This window comes from Poecile atricapillus, chromosome 9 (genome assembly GCF_030490865.1).
Source record: "Poecile atricapillus isolate bPoeAtr1 chromosome 9, bPoeAtr1.hap1, whole genome shotgun sequence".
Classification (NCBI taxonomy): Eukaryota; Metazoa; Chordata; class Aves; order Passeriformes; family Paridae; genus Poecile; species Poecile atricapillus.
The window spans coordinates 8,503,116-8,527,507 of NC_081257.1; the positions used below are offsets into that span (position 1 = coordinate 8,503,116).

Sequence of the window (24,392 nt, forward strand, 5' to 3'; positions counted from 1 at the left end):
GGAACTGATGAATTCCCATTTGCTTCCCAATTTTGTATTTAATGGGTTTCAAAAAGTAAGCCTTTTCTGGTTGGCCTGTTGCTCCCACAACTTGCACAAATTCATCACTTTTAGGTACAAATTCTTGATTTAAAACCGAAAAGGTTGCTCCCGTATCAATCAAAAAGTCTAATTCCTTTTTACCCTCCCCTAGCTCTATCTTAACCAGTGGGTCTGCTAGGGTACGGCCCACCGGTTCCCTTCATTCACTATCCTGAGGCGTGGTAGTAGTGGTGGCCATTAGCCTTTCCCTTAGCTGGGGGCATTCTCGCTTCCAGTGTCCCGTCTGCAGGCAGTACGCACATTGATTCGGCCCTAACCCGTTTGAATGGGGCTGGAGCCTCCTTCCCCTTCCTGCTGGGTTGTCTCTACCTCTTCCCCTGGTTCCAGGTTCCGAGTAGCCTGTCTTCTGAGCTGCCACTGCTACAGCCACTACTCGAGCTATCCTCCTGTCCTCCTTTTTCTTCTCCTCAACTTCTCTATTATTGTATACTTTCCACGCCTCATTCAGCAGTGTCTCTAGGTTTTTATTTGCCGGGTGCTCGAGCTTTTGTAATTTCTTCCTGATGTCTGGGTTACTCTGTCCCATCATTAACCCTAACAAATGCTGTTTCCCTTCCTCTGTTGCTGGGTCCAGGGGTGTGTATTGTCTCATTGCTGCCCTAAGCCTATCCAGAAATTCTGACGGGGTCTCATCCTTTCCCTGCCTGACACCATACAGCATCGACCAATTGACAGCCTTAGGGATCGCATTACGCAAGCCCATCACTATCAATTTTCTATACTGCACTAGCCGTTGATAGTGTTCCGTGTTGCCCGGGTCCCACTCTGGTTTACTGCTGGGAAAATTATCTTCTAGTCTCCCCGATAATAGTTGGGCATGTCGTCTCCCCGTTTCCAATACGAGTTCCCTTTCCGTATCTGTCAACTCTGACAACATCACTTCTATATCCTCCCAATCAATATCTAAGTTCTTTGCCATTAGTTCAAACCTCTTTGCTACTCCCTCTGGATTCCTCCTGAAGTTCCTTGCCTCATCCCTCCAATTGTTCAAATCACTCGTCGAGAATGGCACCTTTACTCTAGTCTTTTCCCCTACTACTGGCATAACTTGTCGGAGAGGAGCTATCGTGTGATTCCCTTTCTCCCCTTGCTTTGCTTCCCCCCGTGCCACAGATCTGGTGTAATACGAGTGAATGGTTCCCTCCCCGGGATCTTCTTCCTGTGCCTCAATGCCTTCCCTATTCTTTCTCTTCTCTTTCTTCTTTCCCCCTTCCTGCTCTTCATTTTCCTCTCCTATCTCTATCACACAATCCATCCGATTCTCATCCTGCGTCTGTCGCCTCTTTTGTATCTGCCAGCTCTTATCCTGTCCCGGGCTGCGGTTCCTCTCATCCTTTGCTCCCCCTCCACCTCTCTTATCCTCTATCTGAATTACTATGTTCAGTTTCTGTGAGTTACTCTCTGCCTCCCTTTCACATGTCTCATTACCATTCTTCTTACTGTATCTCAATTTAGGGACGTCGCCTCCCGGTGAATTGCTTTTATCCCCAGTCCTTGGTGCACTGGTTTCCATTCTACAGATGCCTCCATTTCTGGAGGTGTTGCTATCTCCATATGGACTGAGCTCGGGTATGCTACGTGTCTCCCTTCGGCTCTCTGCTTCTGACCCACTGCCTTCTTCCCCCTCAACTTCCAGTCTGGGTGGGCTGTCAGCATCCATGTAGCTCCCTGACCTCTGTGGACTATCTAGTCCCTGAGGGTTATTTTTCCTCTCGTCAATCCCTGATTTTAATGGGCTGCCCTCCTCCCAACTGTTGTCTATCCTCTGGGGGCTGCGCCCAAACTTGGATCTCCACCATCGTTCTAGTTCCTTTAATGGGGTAAGATCCCCTTGTTCCTCTTTTGGCCTGGGGAGGGGTCCTTCTCGTCCTGGGGCAAATGGATGGTATTCCCACAGGCTTATTTCGCTCTCCTTTCCACTGTCCCTTCTCGTTAACTTAAGGCATTGTTGCCCAATGCTACATGCATCGCAGCAGCGTTCTTTGGGCTTTGAACCTTTCTTATCTTTTTCCAGGGCTAGTACTAGAGGATCCTGAGGGGCTACATTAATTCCGCACTCTTTTTGCCACTCAGGTTTATTCCTTAAGGTGAAAAACATGTCTGCATACATCACCTCATCCCACTTATTGAGTCGGCGGAGGAAAAGCATTAGTTGTAAAATGGTATTATATTTAATTGTTCCCTCGGGTGGCCATTTCTCATTATCATCTAACTTATACAATGGCCACCACTGCGTACAATATTTGAGAAGTGTCTTTTTACTTATGTTTCCCCCCGGAATCCCTCCCAAGTCCTTCCAATGCTTTAGGATGCACCCTAAGGGGGTTTTCATATTTACGTCCTTACTCTGTTGACCTCCCATGACTATCCCCTGTATCTGCGTTTTCTGTTAACCGAAACAGTCCCTCTCTCGCAACCACGATATGCTGATATATTTTAACACTTCATGCACACAGTCTCAATCGCTTCGTCCGTTTCCGACCTGGCTTCTCGCGAAGAACAGGAAATGCGGAGCAGGACTCCCTCTCGCTTCGCAGCTACGCTGCGTCTCACTCACCCTCACATACAACACACACTTATAAAATAAAATTGTTTTACCAGGTTTGGTCATAAAAAAAAAGTCGCCCTCAAACTGTGAAGTACCGGCTTCCCAAATTCAAGGCACGTAGACAGCACAATGCGCGTTTCAATCTATTACATAAAGAGTGACAAGATGTTTCCTATAAAACTTTGCAACAAACACATAAAACGAACACACAAAACACATACAAACACCAATGGTACCAAAACCTATGACACAAAACACATACAAACACCAATGGTACCAAAACCTATGACACAAAACACATACAAACACCAATGGTACCAAAACCTATGACACAAAACACATACAAACACCAATGGTACCAAAACCTATGACACAAAACACATACAAACACCAATGGTACCAAAACCTATGACACAAAACACATACAAACACCAATGGTACCAAAACCTATGATGTCCGAGATATCGAACACAAATGGTACCAATTAGGGACAAACACCAATAGTACCAAAACCTATGATGTCCGAGATATCGAACACAAATGGTACCAATTAGGGACAAACACCAATAGTACCAAAACCTATGATGTCCGAGATATCGAACACAAATGGTACCAATTAGGGACAAACACCAATAGTACCAGAACCTATGATGTCCGAGATATCGAACACAAATGGTACCAATTAGGGACAAACACCAATAGTACCAAAACCTATGATGTCCGAGATATCGAACACAAATGGTACCAATTAGGGATTTTTACCAGGGCGTCCCCTGGTTTACCCTTCGGTGGTCACGTCTGACCCCCGTGTCCCAATAAAGCGCTTTAAACCAAAACCAATAAACAATTAAAAATACCTCTTAATTGGAGCAGGAGATGCAGGGAATCCTTCCTCTGCCGAAGAGCGCTGGTCCAGGAGGGGAGTCTCTTCTGACAAAAATCCGTCAGGGGCCCCAGAGGGTCCCGGCCCCGGACCGGCTCTTCGGAGGGAACCCCTCAAAGTCTGAGTCTCCTGTTTCGTCCCATCTGGGTCGCCAGAACTGATGCCGAATTTTGCCCCAAAAGGCGATGAATAACTGTCTAAGAGACGCAGTTTAAGTCAAATAGACAGGAGGTATTTTATTAGCAACGTGCACGTTGGGGAAATCTCTAAAGGGAGTTTTCCAAAGTCTTACAACAAAAGCATGCCTTTTATACAGTTTAGGTTTGGAATTACATCATATACATGCATATTCATAAGGGGCGTGCCGTAGGCGGGGCGTGGGTGGAAACTTCTATTTTGAGGATCTTTTCGGGGGTCGTTCCGGTCGGCCTTCATCGTGGGCGAGGGTCTCCGAGGAGTCTTCCTCCTTAAACTTTTGAACTTCTTTCCAAATTTGGTCCTTTCCCGGTGTAGTTGGCCGAGTTCCCAACCTCCTAGGGCCAACTTATCATATTGACATTAGGCATGCTTTAGCTTCGGCTTAAATTACGCTTAGTCCGGTGATTTTTATCCTTCTCTTTCCCTCCTGTCGTTGTGTTTATTACCTCCAGATGTTCCCTTCATATTCTATGTTTTAACCCATTATTTCTCGAAGGCTATCTATTTTATGGCTTCACTCACATTGGTAAGCTGTGGGCTGGGATGCTGGTCCTGCCACCAGCTCCATCCAGTGGCTGGAAAACAGGCAGGTGCCAGCTCAGGATCCATCTTTTCTTTCCCACCACCCTCCAAGCTCCTCCTAACTGCCTGAAGGCAAACTGCTGCAGGATTTGGCTCTTCCAGAGCCAATTAAATCTTGAAAGAGATTTGCTGACCACAGGGGTCACCTGTGCTGCTCAGAGAAATGAAACCCACAGCCGGAGGCTGAGAGGGACCGAAATCAATGCGCTGCAGCAGGATCTGCCTGCAAAACTGCCCCGGGGAGCTGCAGCATCCCCAAGGCATGTGATTAGCAGGGTGACCCTTACAAGACGACAGTGAGCAATCCTGTGGAGTATTGCAGATCCTACAGGTCCTCGGGAGAAGGATTAGCCAGATTAGGTGATTTTACAGGAAAGCTCTATAGGGGAGAGTGAGCCATAGCCCTCCTGCAGTGTCCCTGCCAGCTGTGTGCTCCAGCTGGATGGCTGGAACAGGGAGCTGATGTGCCACCAACAGCTCCTTCGAGGCTTTTTTAGGGTGGTGCCAGCTGTGTGTGTGATATGGTTTGATTGCCACCTCATTAGGTTGCTGACTTGGAGGTTTGGGCCAGCACCCTTCCATCCAGACATCTCCAGGCTGCAGTGAGATAACAGAGCACTGACCTTTTCAGCATTATTTTTAGCTGCTGTAATTGTTTTAGGCAAAAAAAGATCTCTTTGAGTGCTTGTAAAGGGCTGTGTCAGGGGTTGTGAGGGGGAGTGCACCTGTGTGCCCCTACTTCTCCTGGGTTTTGTCTCATACCTGTTCTGCTGGTGTGTGGCAAGGGAGCACCGGTGCCAGAGCAGGGCCCTCCCTTGTGCCACTGGCAAGGCTCCAGCTCGCAGCTCTCCAGATGTTCACAGCCTGGATTTTAAATCAGCTTTTCGCTTGGTGTTTTGGTGTGAAAACAGTGAAGGTGTGGAGCACAGGGCTCCTAGGGAGGGCTCAAGGAGGTGAGGAAGGAGCCAGGGTCCCTGGGGAAGCTCTAGCATACAGCATCCCCAGGGCCACCTCCAGGAGGTCACGCCTTGGCCAGGGGCTGCCCATTGACACTGAACCACGAGGGGTTGGTGCAGCTGCGGTTGCTCCTTGGTGGCTTTGCTGGAGAAGCCTGGGCGATGGCCTCAGGGACAGTCACAGATCAGTTTGGGATTGCACTGAACTCCCAGAGCGTTGCACTGATGGTTTAGGAGCTGAAATAACCCCACACTTACCCACCAGCGACACAGCCGTGCAGTGACACTGTGCAGGTGGCGCTTGGCAATTTAGGTACAAGGAAATGGGCAGTGGTTAACGCATCATGGAGCAGCAGCTCCTCCTTGTCTGCCTCCCCTGCAGCAGGAACCAGTGTGTGCTTCCTGCAGGCTTGGTTGCAAGAGACAGGGACAATATTTTGCCTCAAAATCCCTTGACATCTTCACCCCCTTGTTTTCTTTATTGGTATTTATTCTGAAAGGCTCTAGAAATACCAGTGCTATTTACACAGACCTGAGGTTAACATGGACCAGAGGAAGAGGAGGAGAGGATTGTGTGAAGAAGGCAAATGTGGTTAAAAAAAAAAAATAAATCAGGGAGCAGAAATTGTAGGATCCCTTGTTGCCTCTTGGAACACCAGTGGCACCTTTTTAGAGCATCTCTGAAAGCTCTATCCCTCCTTCCTGGAATAGACACAGGCTTCCAAGTATCAAGGACACAGGTGCCCTGCCAGCTCCCCCAGTTCCCCTGGACCCCGTGAAAAACCCCAGCCCCCCAGCATCAGCAGAGTTGTGGCAGGGATTGTGGAGCCTGGCATCAGGGCACATCCCAGGGCCAGGGCCACGCTGGTGCTGGCTGTCCCACACGTGCTGGTTCGCACGTGGAAACCTCAGCTACAGCCTGAGTGAGCCTGAAATCTCACCCTACTGCTCCTGGGGCTGTCAGGGCTTGGAAGAGCGCATGGCAAGGGCTCTGTGACCCCGGGGGAATCGGTGGGAGGGACATCCTTCCAGGGGCTCGGCTCCCTGTGCCGAGGGAGCGCTGGAGCGAGTGAAAGCAGGATCGGGGGAGCGGCTCTCCTGCCCGAGCATCATCACCTCATGCCCTCTGCGGCTGGGAGGGGAATCGAGCTTTTCGGAGGAGCCAATGGCAAATAAAATGAATAACAAAGCACCTTCTGGATGGCCGTTGTTAGTCACACTCACTCCTGATTAAAGATCATTAAACATGAAATTAGCTCGTTTGTGTTACGGGTCTCCCGGGGGTTCCTTTAATTAGGAAGTGCAGATGGCCGCGGACCCGGGGACGGCGGTGCCGGGGAGGGGCAGGGCCGTGCGAGGGGCCGAGAGCGGCTCGGGAAGGGCAGCTGAAGATAAATTAATTTATTTTTTTTTCCCCTTTCTTGTTGTTGTAAACCCCACAGCATTTCACTACAAATCACAGATAATTAATACGTGTGTTCCCATAATGACTGGGCTTTTTAATAGCAGAAGCTGGAAGATGCTGCGTCAATTTTTTTTTTTTTCTCTTTCCCCTCCCGGTGCTGTCTTATCGCAATCATTAAAGAGTCGCAGAGCCCTTCTTTCTGCTCAAGAAGATGCTGGAATTGCCCTTTGCAATCCGCATCCTGGGGAGACATCGGCTGCCCAGCCTGCCAGGGTTCCCTGCTCTTGATGTCCCCAAGATCAGCTTCAGAGGCTTTCCCAGCTCTCGGGAAGCCGGGAGAAGCCCCTGCAAACCGCTCTGGGGGCGATTCTGTGGCTAAGAGGGTAATCCTGGTGCGGGGTTAGTGCCTGCCGGCGGGGCCAGGATGATGGAATGTGTGATGCCGCCTGCCTGCAGAGCTGCTCGCCCCTGCTGGTCCCTTTCTCCAGCACGAGCCCGTGGCCAGGCTGGGACAGATGTCATGGTGCCACCGTGCCCGGCACAGGGCTGTGCCCAGGCTGGCTGCGGCACAGGCAGGAGCAGAGCAGGAGGAGACAGGACAGGGTTTCGGCTGTGTTTCTGCTCGGGGTCCAGCTCGCTTTCCTCGTTAGATAATAACAGCAATAATAACCCCAAGGCGCTGTCCGTGCCGAGGAAGGCTGGCTGCTGATGGGGATTGACTGGCAGACGTGTGAGCACCACGACTGTGCTGCCGGTGTGCCCGCATCACGCTCGGTCCCGGCACGCTGGGTAGAGTCTCCGAGTGCCCTTTAATTACCCTTTCTACTGGTACACGGAACGCTGTTGTGACAGCATCGCTGCTCTCCCAATTGCCTCTTCAGGAATTTTATCAGCTGTCTCGCGTCTTGACACTCTGGGAAGAGGAATCCAAGCAGACCTTTCTGCTTAAATAGGCTCTAAATACCCCAAATTAACGACGTGCATTTCTCTGTGGAAGCAAGGACACTTTTCTCCCTGTTTCTGCAGTGTAGGGAGGGGGCCTCGCTGCCTATACCTGACATTTCTGTGGTTCCTGATGTATGAAACACCAAAGCACCCTGGCTGTGGGGACACAGTGGCACAGACTCGCACCTGGTTGTGGTCACACCGGTGTCACTGTCACAGGGCTGCTGGCCCCCCAGTGCTGTGGCTCAGCCCAGCCATGGGTGGAGGGAAGCATGGCAGGCAATGGCCGGTCCTTGGATGGTGGATGTGGAGGATGTGAGGTGCTGAACATGTCTCAGGGACAGCATGGGCTGGGAAGATTTCAGTCCCCAGCAATGAGGTGGCTGCCAATAGCATGAGAGAGGTGCTGAGGGGACAAGTCACAGAGAGACTCCTTTCCCATCCCTGTCCTTGTCTGGCACTGACAGCTCTTCCCTTTCTCTGCAGGAGGAAGACATCGAGTACTATGACTCCAAGGCCGACACTGAATATGTAAGTACTGTCTCTGTGGCATCTCTGGCATGGCCACCACCCTGGCCTAGGGCTGAGCCCCTCACCAGTCTGTCCCAGCACTGTACCAGGGGTCATGGCATGGCATTTGTCACTGCAGAATCTGTGTAAGCAGCGGGCAGTGAGTGCCAGGTGTGCAGTCGTGTCCCCCCAGCTGAGCCATGGTGACATCTGTCCACGAGCACAGGGCCTGGCAGCAGGCAGGTGGGCAGGTCGCTCTGCTGCCTGCAAAAGTTTCTAAAATTAAAGATGCCATCTGAAATTCAAATGAAGATCAAACCTTTAATTAGAGACTGAATCTAATTCTCTGCCCTACTCCGAGCATAGCCATCCTGTGATTTCTGGCAATCAGTGCTTTAACTACAGGCCCGTCAGCTCGATCTCCTGGTGCTCCCAAGAGAGCCGGCATTTGCCAGCTCCTCCCTCCCCGTGGTGACAGTGAGGATGACTTCACTCAGGTGCCGTGCCACGGGTGCAGGGAGCTCCACCAGCAATGCTTGCTGCCCTGGGGCACCCTGCTCTGCCCTGGGGCGCCCAGCTCTGTCCTGGGGTGCCCTGCTCTGCCCTGGGGCGCCTGGCTCTGTCCTGGGGTGCCCTGCTCTGCCCTGGGGCGCCCAGCTCTGTCCTGGGGTGCCCTGCTCTGTCCTGGGGCACCTGGCTCTGTCCTGGGGCACCCAGCTCCCACCCTGTGCTGAAGGATCCTTACAAAATAGGGGCTTGTCAGGTCAGTGATGCTCTTGGTGTGAGGCTGCTGAGCAGAGTCCTTGGAGCTGACCAGGAGCCCCAAGTGCAGCCCTGGGGACAGCCCCAGCCAATGCTGGCGCACCAGGACTGCTCCTTGTCCCCAGGCAGACCTGGCAGCAGATGTGCCATGGAGAGACAGTAACACAGCAGGAGAGAACATGGTGTTGGCAGCAAACCACTTGCAAACCACGTGGCCTCATCCAAAAATAACACTCAGGTGACCCCAAGAGCATTCAGATGGCTCTGTGCAAAAGGGAGGGGAGGATCTGGGCTTGATGAGGTCCCACCAACGTGGTGACATGCTCTGCATTGTCTCTCTGCACTGACCTCTGTCTCTCCTCTCGACCCACCTGGGAGTGTGTGCCCCAGAGCAGAGCCAGGGACAGGCTGGAGTGGAGGATGGATGCCTTCAAAGCAGAGTTACTGACTGACTGCCAGCGCCACTGTCCCCAGGCGGTGACAGTAAGAGGGCTCCTTGGCAGGAAAAGCAGCCACGGGGAGTCTGGGAGGTGGGATGGAGACTCAGGCAGATGCTGTGACTGAATTGGAGGGCACTTGCTCTCCTGAGCAGTTCTCCCTGCCCACAGTCCCACTCATTTACAGCTGAGGATGCAGAGGATGTCTCCTGTCCTTCCCCAGCCTGGGGGGAGCTACCAAGGGAGGGAGGAGAGGATCCTGCTATGGCTGCTCTGGAGAGGATGGAGCTAATGGGCTTAAAATACATTAAAGGGGATTTTGGATAGAAGTGAAGGAAAAACTGGCTGGGGGTTGAGGCAGGAGGAGACAGCCTGGGGAACAGAGCAACTCCCAGCACAGAGGATGAGGAGCAGGACTAATGCATCCATCAGGCTGGGCTGGGCTTTTGCTGTCACTGCTGAAGGGCAGGGGACAGAAGCTGGATGTCCCCATGCGCGTGGTTCCCCCAAATGTCACACCCCACCATCCTGGTCACATTAGGCAGGATTAGGAAACAGGAGGCATCTCTGCCTCAGAGCTGTGCCCGTGGAGCCCTCCCAGCACAGGGGGCACTGGGGAGAGGCTGTGCCCAGTGGCATGGCACAGTGTCCCTGGGGACTGCAGGAGCTGACATGTCGAGAAGGAACAGCCCTGCAAAATCCATCACCAGCCACATCAGCTTTAGTCCTGCTCTGGGGAGATCCCAAGCAAAATCGCAAAATTGGGGGTGTCCTATTGTTGATGTATGTGGGTTTGGCAGGGAGGGCACTTCCCTACCTCTGCTGTTGCTTCCTTACCAGTGAAATCCCAGCAAATTTAGTTCTAACAAAAATAATTGGGGAAAAAAAGAAGATGTTGCTGAAATAAAAACAGAGGGAGATGATACCCGAAGGTCTGAATGGAACGCAATAGTGCTCTTTCCTTCCTTTCTTTATTTAGCTTCAATTTTTCTATTTAAATGCAGCAGGATGTAGCTGAGCCAGAGTTGGTGCTGATGGACAATGGCTGGGGCTTATTCATGAGCCTTACACCAGCTTTAGCTGCACAGAGAAGGAAATGAGCTACCTGTTCATTTTGCCTGCACCTCAGCTCCACTATCCCCCCAAACAGACTTTGGATTTCCAAGTGGTTTTTAACAAATGGGAACATCAGAAAGTTTTCCCAGGGGTCCCCAAGGCTGTCAGAATGTTTGCAGAAGTGAAGTTTTCACCTTTTCCCGCTAGCAAGGGCAATGGGGTTTATGTGGGGAGAAGTGTTGAAATCAGCTGTCGCTCTGGGTTGGGTGTCATAGGCAGAACAACACAGAAATAAAGTAATTTTCCATCTTTTGTGTTGTGTTTGCAGCAGGGGATGATGCTTGTCAAAGCTGAGCCTGGGATGTACTGTACTCAGGTGGAAAACAGCAGAGCTGTGTGAAGGTATCCTGGCCCCAAGGTCAGCCCTCCAGCACCCCCCACCTGAGGAGGGCTGGGGAGGGCTGAGAGCAAGGGGCTGATGGTGTCAGGCTCCGTGCCAGCCTCAGCCCCCTCTGGTGCAGGGGAGATGGGGCTGCCCACTCACTGCTCACCCCTCTCACTGCTCACCCTGCTCAGACACAGCAAGGAGGGGAAGGAGGGGGGGAAAAAAGCCCCTAAATGTCAGCAGCAGCAGATGAAGGGTGTTGGAAAATTTAATCTTCCAACTTTCTCAACTAATGTGACATTTGGATTTCCTCACGATAAGCTATCAGCCCCAGAAGTTTCTTTCTTTTGCCTTTTTTCTTTTTTTTTTTTTTTCTATTTTTTTAACTTCTCTCCTCTGGCTGGTAATTTAAAAATAAATGGTCTAGAAAGATCTCTAAACAGTACCTTTGGCAAAGATTAAAAAAAGCAAAGGGGGATAGGGGAGCAGGCTGGCGGGAGAGGCTGATTGTTATTTATAACCTGGGCTGCTGTAAAAGCAGGAATGTGGCTGGAGAACACACCATCTCCCTCCTTGGCATTAAATTACCGCATTTCAGGAAAAACCGATATACTTAAGGATAAAGACCCTCCTGCACAGGCCTGGAGTTTCTCAGCCATGTGTTGGGGGCTGGCCTTTGTATCCATTATTAGCAGAATCACAGCATGTTGATATGAATATTTCTCTGGCCTTTCCAGTTTAGCATGGATGGGTGCCCCTGGGAGATTGAAAAGGCTGTGCTGGATCTTGGTGTATTCTCTCTCCATCAGGCGTGTGTGGGGCAGGCCGGGGGAGGCAGGGATGCTGTGGCCAGATCAGCCCTGCGTTTGTCATCGGGGCTGCCATTTAAGCAGCCATCATTAGCTGTGATGGCTGGTTCCCATGGAGATGAGCAATGAACAGGGGGGTTTGCATCTGCGGGAGCTGCCGGGGACCAGGCATCGCTGCTGCCAGGTCACATCCCCGGCTCCATCCGCAGCTCCAAACCCTGGAGACCACGACAGTCCTGGTGCCCAGGGGCAGGCTGGCTGGGACGGAGGGCAGGCGCTTTCCCAGAGCGTGGCAGCCTCCAGTAGAGCTGTTGGGTGACGCTGCTGGTGCTCACTGGGTGTTGGAGCACCTCTGGGTTTTGTCCCCTGTCTGTCATTTTGGAAGACTGAAGAGAAAATGTGACTGACAGCCCAGCTGTGAAAGCAGTGGAGATGGCAAAAGCTCTCAGGGCGTGATGACTTCTTGCTGAAGCAGTAAATACGTATCATATTGATATATTGTGGTGGAGTCGATTCCTAATGGTGTGTAGCAAATAATATATTCAAACTGTAGCATCTATTTGTGTTACGTTGTACATACTGTAACAGATAAATAGATGTTTCCAAGTTCTTTTGATATGTAATGATGAGGAATGCTGCAAGATCTGGCTAGGGGCCTGCCGAGATGCTCACAGCTAAACTGATGTAAATTCAGGAGAACTTGAATCATCTGCTTTGTTCTAATTTCAATTTAATGCAGAATTTCTTCCCTCGGCCTTCCCAAGGTGTCTCCCTGTATTCCAAATGCTCCCCTTCCTGCCTGGGCTGGTGGCAGCTCCACCTGCCTTCATGTGGCTGGAAATCATCCCCTTTCAGGTGCCAAATTCAGCTTGGCTTAAACAGAAATAAGTCAGTTGAGGTTGGGGGATTTATGGCTGAAGGGCACACATAGCTTGGATAATATCAGCTCTTTCTGCAGGTCTGTTTGCCATATAGGTGTCAGTGATGCATGAAGTGCCCCACGTATAGATTGCTGTATATTTGTCCCTGAGATCTATACACGTGCCTCTTCACAGCTCCATGAATGAGAGCAGCCAGACAGCGCCGAACCTGGCAGCATACAAATTAGCCCCTCAGAAGTGGGTGAGATCACGGAAAAATGATAAACAGAGGAGCAGTAATTATATACAGTAGTTCCAGCTCCGATGAAGTGGGGAATAGCCATGCCAGCATGGGGGAAGGAGGGAGGGTTGGATTTTCCAGCTGCTGGTGGTGACAGGGGCAGCAGACGGGTTGTGGCAAGGTGCCCTGCTGATCCGAGATGGGGAGGGATGGGGAGCTGTCACCAGGAATTTGCTGGGCTGAGGAAAGAAAGGGTTTAGTGTCAAAGCAGAGTTTTTGGTGCTGCAGATGCCCTCAGGCCACGACTTTATCCCAAAGCCTGTTTTCAGCAGGCACCTCTGTATCGCTGTCTGGTGCTCAAAGAGGTTTGCAGGGATGAATACTGTGTGTGCTTTTCCCCAGAGAGCTGAGCCCCCCATGGACAGCAACTCTGGGGCCAGATCCACTCTCCAGGTAGCCCATGGCCTGGCACATGGCCGGAGTGCCGGCTCTGCTGCAGCATTGTGATTTTGCAGGGGCTCCAGCACTCATTTTTTGCCTTTTCTCCAGATTTACATGAAATTGAGAGCATAATCCGGATTTTGATCCTGGAGACATGGCTCCAGGGAGTTGGGAACAGTCCCTGCCTGCTTCCTGCTTAGCTACTGAAGCTGTAATTGAGTTCAACATCTTTCTGGGCAGCTGGAGCCCCTGCAGCGGGGTCAGCTGGGCAGTGTGTTTACACTCACAGACCATCGGCTGGAATTAAACCCAAACCTCGCATATCAATCCTGTTACTCTCCTGAGCTGTGGCGAATGGTTTGGCCACCCCTCTCAATGTCATGGGAATGTCACCACCTTAGTGGCCGGCTGGAGGTGTTGCAGGGGAGGTGACATTTCTCCGTGTCATCTGTGAAGGGAAAACGGGGAGGGGGCCAGGATGGGTGTTACACAAGCTTCATCATTTACTTCCTAAACACATAGTTTTTCTTTAAATATATGGCTTTTCCTGTGAGAAATTCAGGTCTTTGTTCCCTGGGTTTTGTCAAGGGGAGCCTGGCCAGTTGGAGAGATGCTTGCAGTGGACCACTGAGGACAGCAGGATGGGACTATCCCCTACCCCTTGTGTTCCCTGGTGTCATGGTACTTTTCTGTGGACAGTGTGGGGATCCCTTCAGGTGTCTATTCCAGTTTGGACTTGTCACTGTTGCCTGTCCCTGCCCCTCTTCAGCAGTGATGTAGCTCCAGGAGCACAAGGAGCAGGTGCTGCAGCATCCTCCTCTCCCTCCTCCCTACTCTGAGCATCTCCCAGCTGCAAACAGCCTTCCCCAGCTGGGCTAGAGGCAGGGATGGGCAGCTCAGAGCCAGCACCTTCTCCTGGGTTTCTTTGCTCCTGGTGAGGTGGCAGAGGTAATTTCTCCAGCTCTGTACTGAGTCCATCCCTATTCTTGCTCTTCCCCAAATGTCCCCACGCTTCAGCTCCCACCCTGTCCCCTGACTGCAACCACCCAGCTGTTCTGCCTGCACCAGCTCAGCCCTGCCTGCCTTTCCAGAGGGATTTTACCCTCAGTGCCATGTTGGCAGCAGGGCTGGGGAATGGAGAGGAGGGCTGGGGAATGGAGAGGAGGGCTGGGAAGGTGAGGGAGTGTGTTCCAGCACCAGCAGTGGGGAATTCGCCGTCTCTCCACTATAATTAAATATTGTTTGCATTGCTTATTGACAGAGAGCTAAGCTGCACTCCGTTTTAATTTGCTCTTTGATAGTTGCCTTTTGCTGCTAATTGATTTTCAAGGCCTTTTTTTGATTTTTTTTTTCTATGTCTGATTTAATACCTGCTGTGCTACCAAAGCTGGAGAGACAGGGGGTAACCGGTGCTCGCCTTTGTGCCCACCCGCTCCTGGCAGGCCAAATCCACGTGAGATCCAGCAGGGCTGGTCTCCCCCAGGACACATTTGGTGATGGGCTTCAGGTGGAGGTATTCCCAGCATCCATGCAGGGTTGGAGCCCTGGGTGACCCCATGTGCTCTGCTCCTTCCCCAGGACGATCCCGATGGAGAAGAGATCGAGAGGGAGAAGTCCAACTCCTTGAAGCTGGAGTTCACTGATGATGACAACTTCAAGACCAAGGTTAACTATTCATACGCTGCTGTGCAGATCCCCACGGACATCTACAAAGGCTGTGAGTGCCCCTCCTCACCCTCTCCAATTCATGCTGTCTGGCTGGCACCTCTCCTGCCTGGAGCACTGCAGCCCCAGGGACCATCACCTCTGGGTGCCCCAACTGGGTGTTGGTGCCAGGGCAGGCTGGCTCCCAGACAAAACAGGCAGTGAAACAAGGCAGAGTCACCGTGTCAGGATCGAGGTGACAATGTGTCCTCCTCCCCAGGGACGCTCAAGAGCTCAGCACAGGCAAAAGAGGCAGATCTGGGATTAGGAGTTACTGGGGAAGGCATGGGGAGAAAAGGAGAGATGGTGATTATGGCACAGGGTAAAGCTCAGCTTTGCCCACATGGCTCTGATCCTCCTACAAAAGAGCCCAGCAAAGGTCGAGAAGGCTCAAAGCTGGCACCAGAGACGTTCAGAGGGATGGAGCAGCTCTGTGCAGGAGCAACTATAGAGGCAGCACGGGGAGAGAGTGAGACACGGCCGGGCAGGGGCAGAGGGTGGAGCAGGGATGCTGCCTGTCTTCAGCCCTCTTGCGGCTGAGTTCCTGAAAAGGGAGAAAAAGCAGCCGCAGTCCCGCAGGAAGGCAGCCAAGGGTGGCTAGGGGACAGCGTGATGCCACCCCATAGCTGATGAAGCCCCTGCTGGACATGCGGGGGGGGTCAGCCCTGTGGCTGCTGGATGGCACAGGCTGCTCCAGAGGCGGGGATGGGGCTGGTGGGCCAGCCCGGGAGCGGGCAGGGATGGATGGAGGGCCGGATGGGACAGGATGTGCCACACCAGCTTCAGTCCCCACCGAGCAGTGTGACGGTCCCTGAGCTGTCAGATCTCTCCGGTACCTCGCCCTGCTGCGGTGGCACATGGTGACAGTCGGTCTCCAATTCCCTCTAGTGGCTGCTCGGCTGCGAGCTGGGACCACTCCCAGCTGGAGGGCATCCTGCGCCCAGCCCCAGCCCCTGCTGTCACAGCTGTCCCCAGCGGCTCCACACCACCCAGGGCACCACTGTCCCCACTCTGTTTCAGGGGCACTTGCTGAGGTCTCCTGGGTCTCCTGGCTGGTGATGGGGCCGAGCTCACGTTCCTGTCCCGAGCGGAGCGCACGGCTCGTTCCGGGCACGGCTGTGCTCGGAGCCGCATCGCTGCAGTCATTTCACCGCCGAGACAGCGGTGGATTAGGAATTTGCAATTAGTTTCATTACCCAGCTAGCGCAGGGCAGGCAGCTAATGAAGCGCATGGTGCGAGCCGGGTGGGCTGTGCAGGGTGAAATACTCGTTCCTCCTCAGCCCTGCTCGGCAGCCGATGGCACGGCTGGAGCCTCGCCACGGCCGCACGGATCCCCCCACTCAGCCCTGGGCCCGGAGCAGGCTGGAATTAACGCGCTGCAGGAGCTCCCAGCCGCTCAGAGAGATGCTGCACAGGGGATGCGGCAGCGAGAGGTGACAGGACAGGGGCTGTCAATGCCCCTTACAGCCAGGGAAAGGGGCTGCAGCTACCGGCACGGAGTGTGTGGGCACAGGGATCGGGCCGTGTCCGGCCACGCCAGGGTGCTCCAGAAATCCGGGCTGCAGGGAAGGGTCTACAGCTGCTGCTCCACAGAGAGTGCTTTGGGGTGAGGGCACCGGGCCACCCTGCGCTGCTGGGGACAGCAGTGAGCGTGGCGAGTCCCCGCAGCGCTGGGGTGGGAGCGCGTCCCGCTGGGACCGGCGGAGAGGCTCTATCGCTGCCTGGCACGCTAATTAAACCCTGCGGCGACGCCCGCCGCCGTCACCCCTCGCTACACACACAAATTACATCCTATATGTGTTTTATTTACTGTGACATTTTTAATTAAATATGCAATCGCTCGCGGGCAGGGCGGGGCTGGGCTTACTGTGATGGGGACAGGGACCAGACGGGGACAGGGATGTCACCAGTGGGGCTGGCAGCTCTGGCCTCGACTGAGAGGAGCAGGAGCCATCCCAACCATGGACACAGCTCCATCACTCTGCACATGGTGATAGTGTAGGATCTGTATTTGTTCACAGGGATGACATGGGGGCTGCATTCACACTCAGAGATAATTTAAGGGCTGTGTTTGGGCACAAGGACAACGTGAGTTGCATTCAGTACAAGCAGCTGGTGTGGCTGATGGGCCCGGAGGGTTTGGGTGTGTAGGTGCTGCCAGGGAGATCATGGATGTGTCAGGGCCCAGCCCGGTGCCCAGCTGAGGCTGGCAGCACTGCCCAGAGCTGCTCCAGGCAGGCAGCAGCCTGGCAGCCAGCTCATAGCCACTTCTCCTGGGGAAAACCACATCCTGTGTCAGAGCCAAGCAAGAAATCATCCTAAGTGCAGATAACAGCACTGTGTGTGGGCACAGCGCTGAGGAATGGCTGGGGAGATATGGATAAAGTAAATTATGGTTTGAAGGCATGGCTGCTGGAGGGAAGGACAATTCTTCAGCAGTCGTGCTGGGATAGAGGGATCCAGGATTCATCCTGGGTGAAACCTACCCACATCCTGCCAGTGCCTTGGGACCACAGTGAAGACTTGAACAGGTGATGACGGTGTTTCCAGAAGGGACAAGTGTGGGAGGAAGGCTTAGGAGAGCTAAATATACTCCTCAAATGCACACTGGCCCCCCTGCAGCACCACGTTAGGTTGTTTTTCCCAATGCCAAAGAAGTGGGGTGCTCCTGAGACTTCTTGCACCCTAAAAATGACTGAGGGTCCCCCAGGAGGAATCAGTGCCTGGTCTCAAGGTGCTGCTGGCTCTTTGTTCCTGCACTGGCAGCCACCACTGACTCCTCCATGCTGCAGTCCTGGAGCAGCCCAGCACCAGTGGGCATTGTGGGATCCTCCTGTGAGCACAGGGAGGTGCCATCCCAGCCCTCTACCAGCTGGCCAGCTCCATACCTGCCACACGACGCTGGGTCCCCCTCGCTCTGCCAGCCCCTCCTTGATTAATCACATGCTGGGCTGCCGGCAGCTTATCTTTTGCTTTAATAGCCGAATAATTTAAAACTGCTGTTTGCCGGCATCTTAATTGCTTTTGTGTCAGGTGCAGGGCCAGTGGGAATGCAGAGTGGGCCTGAGAGGCTCCATGTGGCCTGTGGGGACACAAGCCTTGGGTTTCCCAGCTGGTGGCTGTCCCCAGGGAGTAAGGCTTGCACGGGGAGTTTTGCTGGGAAGGAGATGAGATGGGAGGCCAGGTGTCCCCAGTGATGGCTGTGTCTGCCCCAGAGCAGATGGGGACAGTGAGCACTCTGGGGAGCTCTGAGGAGTGGCTCATTTCTCTAGGGACAAGGGACAGCAGGGCGGTGCTGGATCTCTGTGGAAGTGAGGGGGTCAAGGGGATGTAGGAGAAGCTGGAAAGCCCCCATGGGCTTCTTCTTGGGAAGGGGCAGAGGGGACACCCCTCTCCCTCCCTGCCATCATTTTGGGGACACCGCAGTCCCCATCACCCCTCAGCCCCAGCTCCACTGCTCCCTCCACCCACCCACCCCTGTGTCTGTGTCCTGCAGCCACCGTCATCCTCAACGAGCTGAACTGGACACAGGCACTGGAGGATGTGTTCATCGAGAACCGGAAGGAGGATCCCTCCCTGCTCTGGCAGGTCTTCGGCAGCGCCACCGGCGTCACCCGCTACTACCCCGGTGCGTGGCAGGTTGTGGCACAGAGGGGCTGTGACCAAGGACAGGTGTGACACATGTAACTGTACTGTGCCAGAACCCACTGCTGTGAGCTCCCCACCTGAGCCTGCTGCTTCCTCAGCCCTGGGCATCTCTCTGCCCTGCCCCCCGTGTCCCCCAGCCCAGGACAGCCTTGCTCACTACCTGCCTTCTCCCCACAGCCACCCCATGGAGAGCCCCCAATAAGATCGACCTCTATGACGTGCGCCGGCGGCCCTGGTAAGGGGGTGCTGGGTGGGGAGGAGAGTCCTGGCTGGGAACAATCAGCTCCCTCCCCTTTTCATTTCATTGTGGCACTGCCAAAGGGACACCGTAACACGGGCAGGGGCATCTGAGCTACAGAACTTGGCTCTTCTTCCCTCTTTCTGGGAAAGCAGAGCAGGATGGAGAGATAAATCCTCGGGTGCAGATGAAAGTGTGGAGAGAACCCTATGCCCCCTCACCATAGCCATGGCTGCTGGCACTCTGTCCTGGCCAGCATTTCCATCCAAATGAGATAACAACTAGCTTGGAAACCATGAGCTGGGAGGATGGGGAGAGGAACAGGCAGGCAGCACCAGGCTGTGGCTCAGTGATAGCTGAGCAGCCTTTTAGCCCAAACCAAGTGAGGTGGAATTGAATGAGCTCCCCTTAGCCCAGCTGGAGGTGCTGCTGTGGCAGTGGTGGTTATCAGCTGGAGCTGGGGGAGTGACAGCCCCATCCTGCCCACATTTGCTGCCTAAAACTGCAGTCATGGAGAGGAGAGTGGGCACAGGCCTCTGGCACCTGTTCAGGGAGCCCTGTATCCCAAAGGATCATCCCCCTGCCCACATCAGGAGCTGTCCCGTCTCCTTGTCAGAAAATTAATGGCCCTGCTACTATGGTTAATTGTCTTTGATTGCTCCACATTAATTATTAACTGTTCCCTGCCGGGGTGTGTGTGCAGGTTATTGCAGAGCAGGGACTGAAAGGCTATTTTGGGATAGGGGCTGCTGATGTGTATGGGGGCTACTGAGCCCAGCTAGCCCTGCTCTCTGCCCACTAGCCAGGCTGGCAAGCTGGTTTTCCACCCAGCCATGGAGGAGAGCAGCACCCTTCATGCTGGGGGACAGCACACCTGGGGGAACCCCCTTTGGGGCCTTCTCCCGCTCTCAGGCTGGGGCCCCGTGCAGGACACAGCCTGAGCTGCTGCAGGGCCACCATCCTGGCCACAGCCATGGCACCACTCGCCTGCCTTCCCCTCCCCTGATGAATGGCCCCATTAGCCACAGCCGTCTCCTGCTGAGCCCAGGGTATTCATCTGAGCCGGGCAGCCAGAGATGGATGTGCTGCCACAGCCCATTATGGGCAGCATCTTGGCTGGGCTCTGTGCTGCACCAGCAGCCCAGCCCCAGGAGCAGGGCAGGCTCCAGGAGCCGCTCTTGTGCCGGCAGGGATGGACAGCTGCCTGTCCTGCACTCCAGCACGAGAGGAAGGTGCTGGGGGATGCTGCACCCTTGTCAGGAGGGCCCAGTGTGACAGCATCCTGCATCCCACCCGGGTAATCACTTGTAATTAGGGAACATCAGGCCCTGGGATTGACAATCAGAGCATGCCCCTTCCCCAGTAGTGGTGAGTAATTGATACTAATAACACACTAATTAATTCACACAAGGCCTGATCCTCATCGAGCCAATAATGAGGTTCCCTTGGCCTTCAGCCAGGACAGGATAAGGCCTCAGTCAATGGGATGGTGAGGTGGGGCTGTGCCTGCCTATGTCTGCGATGGGATGGGTGCTAAGCACTGTGCCACCCCCTCCCACACAGGATGACACAGCAGGGCTGGGAATAGGACTGGCTGCTTCAAGGGGTGAGGAAGGGTTCCCTAATTGTTTTCAGTGGGGAAGATTTACGTAGTGTTATTATTTTTCCTCCTCGTAGCTAAAAATAACCTAATCAGCCTGGCCTTTGAAGCTACCAGGGGGGTAAATAGCATCTTAATATGGATGTGTGTGTCAGCATAATCAGCACGCAGGAAAGGGCCTGTGATGATGGAAGAGTTTAGCATTTAGAGCTCATTAGGCTGACACGGTGCGGAGCGGCAGTCGCTGGCCGTCTGCTGTGCTGTGCCACGGGAGCCACGTCCTCACCTCCACCTGCCCACAGCCACCTCATCCCTGCTCCTTGCCATGGGGTCAGCACAGCCCTGGGTGCCCAGGGCTCCCAGCACAATTCCCCAGTCCCTGTGCCCTGGCAGGGCTTCACTCTTGGACTGCACCCAGCAGTCAGGGTCCCCCCCGAAACGAGTCAACCCTGCTGACCCCACTCTGTGCCCCACAGGTACATCCAAGGTGCCTCCTCCCCAAAGGACATGGTCATCATTGTGGATGTGTGAGTACACAGTGGGGGCCATGGCTGGCCTTAGGCCACGATGGTGACACAGCTCGCCAAGGTGCCGCTGTCCCATCAGTGGCTGCAGTGGAACAGCAGAGCCCTGTGCTCCCTTGCTGCCAAGCCCCCAGCACCCCTGTCTCCCGCAGGAGTGGCAGTGTGAGCGGCCTCACCCTCAAGCTGATGAAGACCTCGGTCTATGAGATGCTGGACACCCTCTCAGATGATGACTATGTCAATGTGGCCTCGGTGAGTGCCATGGGGAAAGCAAAAGGGCTGTGTCCCCAGGCACCTCCCAGCTCCCCAGCACAGGAGCCCTTTCCATGCCTGTGTCACCAGCCCGTGACCTCCCACAGCACGGTGGCCATGCCACGGCATCTGTGTGGTGCTGGGGGCCCCGCCCCTGCCGGCCCTCCCCTGTCTGGCCACCAGCAAGCCAGCACTAATTAAGGTGTCTGGCCTGGCTCTGTTAGCTGAATCGCTGCTCCCCTAATGAATGGGCCCCATTGCCAGTAAATGAAGCCGTAATTGGGAGGCAGCACCTGCTCCTGATGACGGCATAGCACGGCTGCTTGCACAAGCTGGGGTCCTGCAGAAGTGAGGGTGCAGGGGAACCCTTCACTGCCAGCACCCAGTGGCAGCACCTACACCACGCAGTCACTGCTGGATTTGTCCCAAGCCAAGCTTCAGCCTCAGCATCAGCCCTCCCTGGGATGTGGGACACATTTGGGTCACCTGCTGCCCATGAGAGATGAGTGTGATGAGTGGTTTGTGCCTGCTGGTGTCTGCCCTGTCCCCTTTCAGTGATCCCCTCCCTCCATTTCACCTCCCAGTTCAATGAAAAGGCAAAGCCGGTGTCGTGCTTCAAGCACCTGGTGCAGGCCAACATCCGGAACAAGAAGGTGTTCAAGGAGGACGTGCAGGGGATGGTGGCCAAGGGCACAACAGACTACAAGGCTGGCTTTGAGTACGCCTTCGACCAGCTGCAGAATGTGAGCTGGGGGCTGGGCCGTGGGCTGGGGACAGGGTGCACCTGTGGGTGCTGGGGACGATGGGACAGCTCCGAGCATGTGGCTTGTTGCCCTGTGCTGAGGGCTCCATGTGCTCCTTCTCAAGCAGGGGGAGACATCCCACCTCCAGGCATGCTGTAGCCAAGGTTTGCTGATGCTGCTCCCCTCTGGGTTATTAAAAGTTAGCAGGACTGGGTAGAGGGGCCAGACCCAACCAGACAGCGTGTCAGAGGCAAAATAAAGATGAATGGCGCTATTAGGTGCTGAGTGGCATTAGCCACAACTTCATTCCCCTGCTGGCAGTGTCCCTCCTGCCCATTCACCCTGGTCACCCTTGCCCCAGAGAAGTGGGCTGGGAAAAGAGATGGGGTGGGGCCAACCCTCCTGGCTGCATCCAGCCACGTGCCCAGCGCTGCTGGCTCCAGGTGTGGCCTCAGGTGCTGTGTCTGCCCCACAGTCCAACATCACACGTGCCAACTGCAACAAGATGATCATGATGTTCACGGACGGCGGTGAGGACCGAGTGCAAGATGTCTTTGAGAAGTACAACTGGCCCAATAAGACGGTGAGAGGCTGTGGGTCTCTGCTGGGCTGGGGCTGCTCACCACGAAGGAAAATGGCTGCTCCAGCTCCACTGCTGGTTTCTGCTCCATTTGCCTCCTTGGCATCCTCCTTCCCCAAGAGCCTGCTCCTGCATGGAGATACTGCTCTGCTAATGGGTTTGTAGCTGGCTCCCACCTCCTGTGAAGGAGGTGTGGCACCAGGCACACTGTGGGATGCTGGGGAGGGAATGGGGCTGGTGCATTCCCTGAATGCTGGCCCTGAGGGGAGCACATCCCAAGCATGGGCACAGGGCTGCTAGCAGGCACATGAACCAGCAGAAAGGTCCCAGCAGCTGCCCAGTACCTGGAGACCCATGGGGTGGGAGGGTTCTGGTCCATGTATCACCCTCAGAGAGCACAGACCCCTCTGGGAGCAGCGATGTCCCAGACCAAGGACCACTGAGGTAGGTAGCTTGAGCCAACACAGTGATGCTGGAGGCAGGACTGGATGGGGCCAGGCAAGGGGACAGGGACTCCCTTGCTGCCAGCACAGCCAGCACTTGCAGGAATCATCTGCCCACTTGCACTCACTCTGTGGGCCATGGCAGGCAATGCCACACTGTCCCCGGGGAGGCTGTCATCAGCTGGGAGCACTGGGTGTGGAAAACAAGGGTGCCCAGTGGATGGCCCTCAGTGCACGCTCTGCCACAGGTGCGGGTCTTCACCTTCTCGGTGGGGCAGCACAACTACGACGTGACCCCGCTGCAGTGGATGGCCTGCGCCAACAAAGGTGAGTGGGGCTGGCACCCAGCGGGCATGGGGGGCTGCAGGGTGCTGGGCTCACCCCTCAGCTCCAGCAAAGCACTGGCTGCAGCCCTGGAGGGATGGGCAGCAGGACAGCCAGACTGCTGGACAGCTGGATCTCCAGCTGCCTTTCTCTTTCTTTTCCAAGGTTACTACTTCGAAATCCCCTCCATCGGCGCCATCCGCATCAACACGCAGGTACAGCCGGGAGCCAGGCAGGCAGAGCCCTCGTGGGCTGCCCTGCCCAGGGCCGAGTTCAGACAGCCCCAGCCCCACTGGGGAGAGCCCACAGGCTGGCAGTGAGTGTGGCAGCAAGCTGGAGAGCCGAGCTGAGCCCTCAGCCAGGCCCTGCGCTATTGAAATAAGTAATTCATCTTCTGCAGCTCCCCACGGACCTGCTGCCTTTTGAGTGACTAATTATGAAACATCAGGCGTTAATCAGCACAGAGCAGAGCTGAGAGCAGGCAGGGAGTGAGCATGGGCAGAGCCAAGCCCCGCAGAGGCGGTCTCTGCCCCACACCTCCTCTCACTGCCTCTTTTCTGCCCCTTTTCTTTATGGGATGTGCACAAGATGCCATGAGGGCAGGTGATAAAAGGGTCCCAGAGCTCCCCTCAGGGCAGGGCTGGCTGTGACTGCCTCCCTGCCCAGAGATCTTCCTTGGCAAGATGAGACAGGAAAAGGGAAACCTGTCCCAGGAGAAGATGGCAGCCAGGGAGACAGTAGTGACATGGTCCAGGAATGATGGAGCAGCCCCAGCCCCAGGAATGGCTGGGGGGCTCTGGCTGGTGCTGCCTGGGGAGCCCCTGCCCTGTCTGTGCATGGCCAATGGTGAGCAGCACCCTGTTTGCATCTTAGTGGGCCTGTCGGGGTCCCAGCTGGAGCCAGTCCCCCCAGGTTTGGTGCCTGCCAAGCCCCCTCCCCAGCTCAGCCTGCAGCTGGGGGCCTCAGCCCCTTAATAATCCTGGGGTGTGCTTAGGGACAAGGGTGTCACCAGGCCGGAGCAAGGAGACATCTGGCTCCCACATCGTCCTTTCCTGTGTCGTGTATCCCTTCAGGAGTACCTGGATGTGCTGGGCAGACCCATGGTTCTGGCTGGGAACCGAGCCAAGCAGGTTCAGTGGACCAATGTCTACCAGGATGCCCTGGTAAGGACCCCCCAGCTCTGGGGTGCAGGGAGGGACCCCCAACCCCAGGGTC

General features: G+C 54.7%; 1 protein-coding gene across 2 annotated transcripts in view; it reads left to right on the forward strand.

The window, feature by feature from the left end:
• Positions 1-24,392, forward strand: part of CACNA2D2 (calcium voltage-gated channel auxiliary subunit alpha2delta 2) — a 222,941-nt gene that overhangs the window by 181,966 nt on the left and 16,583 nt on the right. For both annotated transcript variants that reach the window (XM_058845292.1, XM_058845293.1), the window contains exons 5-15: positions 8,106-8,150; positions 14,699-14,837; positions 18,322-18,453; positions 18,651-18,708; positions 20,788-20,838; positions 20,988-21,087; positions 21,672-21,830; positions 22,306-22,413; positions 23,102-23,180; positions 23,343-23,392; positions 24,251-24,340. In XM_058845292.1, the coding sequence (XP_058701275.1) occupies positions 8,106-8,150; positions 14,699-14,837; positions 18,322-18,453; positions 18,651-18,708; positions 20,788-20,838; positions 20,988-21,087; positions 21,672-21,830; positions 22,306-22,413; positions 23,102-23,180; positions 23,343-23,392; positions 24,251-24,340 (1,011 nt within the window). The remainder of the gene's footprint in view (positions 1-8,105; positions 8,151-14,698; positions 14,838-18,321; positions 18,454-18,650; positions 18,709-20,787; positions 20,839-20,987; positions 21,088-21,671; positions 21,831-22,305; positions 22,414-23,101; positions 23,181-23,342; positions 23,393-24,250; positions 24,341-24,392) is intronic.